Source organism: Gossypium hirsutum, chromosome A08 (genome assembly GCF_007990345.1).
Source record: "Gossypium hirsutum isolate 1008001.06 chromosome A08, Gossypium_hirsutum_v2.1, whole genome shotgun sequence".
Classification (NCBI taxonomy): Eukaryota; Viridiplantae; Streptophyta; class Magnoliopsida; order Malvales; family Malvaceae; genus Gossypium; species Gossypium hirsutum.
In genome coordinates this window covers 104,919,216-104,927,409 of record NC_053431.1, presented here as the reverse complement: position 1 = coordinate 104,927,409, position 8,194 = coordinate 104,919,216, and the positions used below count along the sequence as shown (strand labels likewise).

At 32.7% G+C, this 8,194-nt stretch overlaps 1 protein-coding gene across 1 annotated transcript; it reads left to right on the top strand.

The window, feature by feature from the left end:
• Window positions 1-513: 513 nt before the first annotated feature.
• LOC121204472 (AT-hook motif nuclear-localized protein 22) lies at window positions 514-2,159 on the top strand. Its single transcript, XM_041074300.1, has one exon. It carries the CDS (start codon window positions 991-993, stop codon window positions 1,909-1,911), a length of 921 nt encoding a protein of 306 aa, XP_040930234.1. The 5' UTR covers window positions 514-990; the 3' UTR covers window positions 1,912-2,159.
• Window positions 2,160-8,194: the final 6,035 nt, after the last annotated feature.

Below are 8,194 nucleotides of genomic sequence, written 5' to 3'. Positions count from 1 at the left end.
GAAACTTGTCCTAAAACCGGTTCTATTTACACCATCCTTTTGAGAACTGCATGCTGATGTTTTTAAACAGTTAGGTTTGAGCTTTGGACGATGAAACAAAGAGTGTCCCATGAAAGAGACCCTTAATGATGGAAAACAACAACATTCCCTACTTTTCTTTTCTTTTTTTCTACTTCCGTTTTCAGTACTTGAAACCTAGTATAAAAGGCAAGGATTGAGGATGATGGTCTTGTCGTCATCATCGAACTTGTTTCATGTAGTAGAAAAGTACAGAACTTTTTGGGCGACCCCTGAAGATCGAATTTTTCAGAATTGGTAGCAGTTAAACAAAGGGAAAGAAGATAGAGAGAATAAATGAAGGAACTGTGTGTGTTGCAGGCTTTTAAATCTCGAGAGCATTTAGTAAAAAAAATAAAGGGTGTGAGAAGAGAACGTGGGGTGTTGGGGTCCCTATGGTGGGGACTGATGGGGGAGAGAGACAAAAGAGAGAGAGAGAGAAAAAGGGAGGGCCCACACACCGCCCATGCGCATGTTGTCTTACCAAAACTAAACCCATCATCATCATCATCGATGCAATGCCTGCCTTGACCTAACCCTAACCCAACAAACCCACACACCATAGCTACAAAGCACAATCGAGACCCAAACCCATAAACCACCTTTCTCTTCCATTTTTTGAGTATTTTCTTAACCCCCAATCACTGTTCATCTTCGTTTCCTCCCAAAACCTTAACCAATTCAACTTAGATCTTCATACCGGAAAGGGAAGATGAGGTTGATGAAACAGCTGAAAAGTTGCTGCCAGGTGATGCTTCTTCAAACCCTTTTTTGGTAAAACCTGCAGTTACTCAATCAGTCAAAATTACCCAGAAAAAGAGGAAACGAAGATATCAACCTTATTAGAATTTCAGTGGGTTTCTTTCTTGCATGTGTGTTAGCTGATTGTTTGATTAGGTTTGAGCTTTGAAGGGAAGAAACAAAAGAGAACAAATGGACCCAGTAACAGCTCATGGCCGCCCGCTTCCTCCTCCTTTCCTCACAAGAGATCTTCATCTAAACCCGCAACATCAATTTCAACATCACCACAACCAGCAACAACAGCAAAGCTCCGAGGACGAACAAAGCCGTGGCCAGAAACGAGATCGAGAAGAAACAGCCACCACTATGGGCGGCGGTGCCACCGACACGAGTGAAGGCAAAGAACTGGCTGTAGTCCCTGGGGCCGAAGGTGAAATCACGAGAAGACCACGAGGGAGGCCCGCTGGTTCCAAGAACAAGCCTAAGCCACCCATCATCATAACCCGTGATAGTGCCAATGCCCTCCGATCCCATGTCATGGAAATCGCAGACGGCTGTGATATTATGGAGAGCGTTTCGACTTTCGCCAGGCGAAGACAAAGAGGGGTTAGCATTTTGAGTGGGAGCGGAACCGTAACGAATGTGACCTTAAGGCAACCAGGAGCACCCGGCGCAGTCGTGACTTTACATGGAAGATTCGAAATTTTAACACTTTCTGGCTCGTTTTTACCTCCTCCAGCACCGCCGGCTGCATCGGGGTTGACCATATATTTAGCCGGCGGTCAAGGTCAGGTAGTTGGAGGAGCGGTGGTGGGTCCACTTGTTGCTTCAGGTCCAGTGGTGATGATGGCAGCTTCTTTTGGTAATGCGGCATATGAAAGGCTTCCATTGGAGGAAGAGGAACAACCAGCCGCCGGACCGGTTCCAGGAAGTGGACCCTTAGGCTCACCAGGAAGCATGGTTGGTCAACAACAGCCGCCTCCGCCGCAGCAGCAGCAACAGCTATTACAAGATCCAAACGGATCTTTTGCTCAAGGATTGCCACCAAATCTTCTAAACTCAGTCCAATTGCCAGCTGAAGCCTACTGGGGCACAGGTCGTCCCTCTTATTAACCAAAAGACAAAGTTTCAGTGTTTTTCTTTCTTCTTTTTTTCCTCCTTAATTATCCTCATTTCACCTCTCTTGTTTGTTTGACCTTTTGATAATCACCTTCATTCTTCTTCTTTTTATAAGATAGTTGGTGTTTTACTATAAATCCCAAGAATGTTCATCATCATGGGATTCATCTGGGTTTAATTTGAAGAAGGATGTACAAATTTCATGGATTTCTCTTTGATGGGCTTTTTCTCTTCTCTTTTTATTTTTATTTTTATTTTTCTTCTCAATAGGATAGCCTTTTTTGAATTGTCAGTGTTACTCATTATAGTAGCTTAACCATGAAGAAGGACACCAAAATAAAAAGAAAAAAAATGCCACCTTTTTGTTAGGGTTCCTTTATTTATGCATAATACTTTTTGAAGTCTCAGATTCTGTTAATGATCCAATCCTTCAAATTTAAAAGCATCAATTTTTTCTAGTTTTATTAGTTTTTAGTTCACAGACATAATAAAACAGTAGGTTTTTTTTTTCTTGTTTACCTTCTTCCACCCTAAACACAAACTAAACTACTACTACCACTATATTTTTATTAAGGGTCTTTAAATATGAACATAAATTAGTATATTTTATGAATATATGTATAGTTCATCTAATCTAGTGACTGTTTGAAGGTTGGTCCAGGGAAAAGATGTCAAATCATGATACGAAGAAAGCAAGGTGATTGGGAGGTTATGGGCTTAGGGTTTGCTGCCATGCCATTCCACTATGATTTATTTATTTCTCCCTAACCTGCTAGGGTTCACTATAGAATCTAAGATGAACATCGGATACTGTGGTATAAGTGCACAGCTCTTACTAATACAAAAAAAAAAAAAACTCATTTTCGAGGCAACCATTACCATAGACAAACTGATCTCAAGCGTTAAAGTTTTTTATTTTGATTTTTTGCCTTATCTCTTTCTCTCTCTTCTTGTCATTCACTGCCCTCCATCTACAAGTAAAAAGAGTTTTGTGTGTGATGTGAACCAGTGAGAACGGAAGATAAGTTAAAGTTATCAACCAATATTATACATAAATAATATTTAATAAGGGGTTTGTGTTAAATATTATTAAATTTATCTTCACTGTAAAAGTGGCATGGTCTACTCTTGGCGCTAATCCACTTTATTATGAAGGGATAATTTTAAAAATCATACATTCATTCTCATCTCAGCATGTCCCACTTCAATTTAAATTTTTCTAATTATCTTAACTAAATATTTAAATAAAAATTTTTAAATAAAATATTTAACATACAATATATGATATTTTGTTATTATATTTTTACCTTTTTAATAATTTATATAGACAAAAATAGAATGATAATTTCATATAGTGAAGTAGACTGGATAAGGTAAGCAATTGTTATAACTTCTTTATAATCACTATTCAAAAGAAGAAATTCATTCAATCCACTTGCATCTGCATCTACTTTTCAAAAAAACAAAAAATCACTTAATTCAAAGTGGATTAATTTAGAATTTATCAAATAGTTGGAATTTTATGATCCCAAATCCCCTATTTGTAATACATATGCATATATTTTTAGTTCCCATTTCTTCTAATTAATGATCACAGTTTTTCTTCTAGGCCATCTACAGTTACATGTATATTTGATTTATATCATTAGCTTTTCTTAATTTTAATTCCTTTCCTTTTTTTTAAAGATTTTTAATTCCTTTCCTCTTCCTTAATAGTCCTTGTATGTGCATATTTTGTACTTTTTTGCTTAACTATAAAATTAGTCTTTAAATTATACTTTTTTCCATTTAAATAGATATTTTTTACATTAAAGTGATATTTAAACTATCAATTTTATCTCATTTAACTCAAAAAAATGTACGATGTCCAATAAGAATGTGATTGATATCATGTTTGTGATAATTTGAGACAAAACTGATAGTTTAGATACTACTTTTGACCTGAAAATACTTTAAGTAACTAAGTGAAAAAAAAATGATATAATTTGAAAGTCAATTTTACATTTTAATTTTTTTTCGATTTGTGTTTTAATATACACCTCTCTCAATGTAAATTTTTTTTTAGTTTTATTTTTTAATGAAAATAAAATCACAACTTAGAAATAGGGGAAGACATTGAATCCAAAATCTGTTTAAATAGTATCTCTAGCATGATTATAAGGACCAATTACTAACATTATTTTATGGTTTTTATTTAATAGTACTTTTTTTTTGTGATTTGATAAGCGGAATTTAAAAATAATTATCTTTTTAATATTTTATTATATTTTTATAAAATATTTGTCAACACTCTGTTCATGTTTGTAAAATTTAAAAATTCCACTAAAAATGTACCAAATACTCTAAGAAAAAATTTCATAAGATAACTTTTGTTTTTAGTAAGTATAGGACATTTTTGGTTAGTGTCATATATCCGCATTCAGAGTGTTTGCTCAAAATCGAATATAACATGAATTTTGGATCCGGGGTGAGAATTTTATTAGAAAAATTGGAGTGGGTACAAGGTGTAATATAAAAATGAAGAAGATGTCAACCCTAAAGCTTTCGAACAAGCTGGAGGTGGACCATATCTATGTCTAATGTATTTGAGACAATGCCATTCTGCTTGCTTCTTCATCATTAACATCCATATTAACTACAATTCAATCATTACATATGAGATTCCATTGTTTTTGCCTTTCATGAAAATGAAACAGCATACTCCACTTCATTTTTATATCTAATCAAGTAATCTTGTATATTTAAATCAATGTATCTAAATAATAAAAAAAAAAGTTAATAGATTGGATTTATAAAACATCTAATTTCTTATTCATTTTAACACCTTGGTAGAATAAATTAGAATTGAAAATGAATCACATATTGACACATCTAATATAATATTTATTTTATTTTTTTTCCTTTTAAAAGAATACTCGGAAAAATGAGAGCTTGACGTCAAGCTTAATTCGACTCCTTTAGGTAGGGATTTTGGTCGTTTTGGGTAATTTGTTGAGTTTTATTACCCACATACGATTTAGAAGCCATTGGAAAATCTTTTTCCTCAGTTAAGTTAAATTTACTATCTTATTCTTACAAGAGTGTTTCCCTTTTTATTCATTTTTAATAATAGTTTCTATACAAATTTTATTTTAATATTTTAAAAAATAACTATAATATATAAACATAAAATAATATTTTCATTCAATTTGATCTAACAAATCAAATTAAAATTATTTTTTTTAAAAGAAACATTTTAGCTGAGAAAATTACCTAAATAAAACACATAAAAAACTAATGACAACAATATAAATTTTCAAGTTAAAATGCCCTCAATATTTTCCTTGTCTATGCATATAAATAAATAAATAAATTAATTAAATTAAGCTTGATTCATAAAATATGAAAATGTATCCAAATAACTTTTTAATATTATTTTTATCAATAAAAAAATTGTTCAATACAAATTCTCACCATGCAAACATAATTGAAACAGTACTATAAATAAGTCAAATTCATATAATAAAGTCACCCTCTTTCTGAAACATAAATTTGCCACATTGTGGTAGTAATATTGTTTTTTATAGTGACTCCTAACCTATAGCATCTTTTATCACCACTGTTGTTACTAGCACTAGTCTCATAAATTTGTTCAGTTCCTATAATCAACTCTTTCAATTAACTCATAATCAGGATCAACACCCATTAAATAATTATGCAATATATAACATGCTAGAATTATGTCTTTCATTGTATCGATTGGATAAAATGGTTCTGTCATTCCTGTATTATGACAAAATATTTCTTTTAATACTTTAAATATTCTTTCAACCACATTTCTTAATGAAGAATGAAGATGGTTGAATAGTTCTTCAACATTTTCAGGACCGTGAGCAAAAAACTCCTTTAAATGGTATCGTGTACCTCTAAATGGTGCAATAAGTCCACTTCTTAACATAAAACTTACATCCACAACATAATATTTACCTATCCAAAAAAAAAAATTAGCTTAATATAAAATTTAAATAATAAATTTAAATACTTTATTTGAAATTAATTTTACCTTAGGAATGATAAGTTTTATCTTTCCTAATTAAAGCGTCTTTAATGACTCTTGAATTTGATGTTGTTCCATCCTTTCCAGCTAAAACATATGTGAATTTCATGTCAAATCCACATGCAGTTAATACATTTTGTGTTAGATATTCTTTTCTCCCTCAATACCTTGGAGCATCTTTTGAAGGAGGTTTAACGCGAATATGTTTACCATCAATCGTACCAACACAATCTTGAAATTATAAAGTCATAAATGAATTTTATTTATAGTGATTGCTTACTTAAAAATTACAAAATTTGAAATATAATTTACCTTAAATATGAGTAAAATTTGTTGCTATTGAGTATTTCATGTGCGATTTCAGAACCATTTGGTTGTTTCAAGAAATTATTTTCTAAGCTAATTGTAACACCCTTAACCCATGTCCATGTGCTAGGTCGTATCTCACATACGTCTGAGACGCATGCCCATGTCTCTAACCGTGTAGGCGGAAATAGGCCATTTCCAAGGTCACATTTCTCACCAAACTTGCCTTGTACCTATATTATCACTTTAACACATTCACAAGCCAATCCAAGACATTCAAATCCAACCAAAAACCAAGTCTTATATATAATATATCACTTCATAAATCCGTATATCCAAACTTACCTATTTGACTAAAATTGCATATAAACAAAACTTATAAGATTACTAACAAACCAACCATATCATTCTGACCATATTCATCACAAGCCATCCCAATGGCTAAATTCAACCAAACACATACATGCCATTCTTGACCACTTTTAGCCTATACATGCCATTATAACCTAAGATTTAATTTAATTTTTATACATGAGCTGATGGATAGTGTGAAATATCTCCACCAAGCTTCCAACCCAACGAGCTTTCAAAGTGCTATAAAATAGAGGAAATAAAACCGAGTAAGCGTTTAATGCTTAGTAAGTTTGTATAATAGGAAATTAACTTACGATTCATTTTCATTAAAATAAACATATAAGATACATCCAAGCAATTTGGCTAATAGCCTAAAACACACAATTTCATCAAACATGTTAGTCATTTACTTTACATAAATTTCAAGAATTGTGTATGAGCTCATCAATACCAAATTTCCATGTATTTCATGTATATACAAGTAACAATTCACTTTGAATTCATTTATTTTCTCGTATCAGGGTCAATTCACTTTGAATTCATTTATTTTCTCGTATCAGGGTTTTACCCATTGAATCATTTAAAATATCGATGGACACTCGGGTAGTACACATAAAGTGTACAAGTCTGTACTTCGTAAATTCATATTCAGGAATGATCATACGAGCACATAAATGGGAAGCCCTCTTTCGAGCCATATAACAGGAAGCTCATGTGAGCCATGTAACGGGAAGCTTATGCGGGTTATATAACGAAAAGCTCATAAGAGCCATAATCGGAAAGCTCATGCGAGCCAATAACAGGTAGCTCCCAAGATACATTAATCGGGATGCTCCGGATAGGCATATATCGGGAAGTTCAAGTGAGCCATATCGGGAAGCTCACAAAGAGCCATATAACAGGACGCTCATAAGAGCTGCGGTGTGCCCACAACAAATGCAGAATCACGACCGATCGAGATACTCCGAAGACTTATTAACGGGAAGCTCGAGAGGGCTAATAATGGGACACTCTTTCGAGTTGGTGTGTCTGCAACATATGCAAAATCACTACCAATTCGGGAAATCCTCTATCCATTGAATTTCATTTATTCAATCGAGACTTGATGTTTGTCAAGCATTGTCAAATATAATATTAATTTAATATTCATAGCAACAGTACATTCACATACACAATATTCAATTCAAGTATATAAATAAACACAATTTAGTTATACGAACTTACCTCGACAATGTTCGTGAACTTGTATGCTACTAATTTGTTACTTTTTCTTTACTTCGATCTAGCTCTGTATTTGATCTATTCGGATCTAATTGAACCAAAATAACTTGCTATCTTCAAGCTCTTCTAAACTAAGGTTTCTATTTTTTTTATTTGGGAAAGGTGATATAAAATGATGATATTTTTATTATTTTATCATTTATCATATTTTATTATTTTACTTTCCAATTTTATCCTTTTCTTTATTTAATTTTTCCATGGATGAATCATCAAACTTATTTACGAACTCTTCTTAATAGTCTATTTTCCATCTAAGGACCTCAAATTTTGAATTCCATAGCTATTTGATCTTTTTAGCTA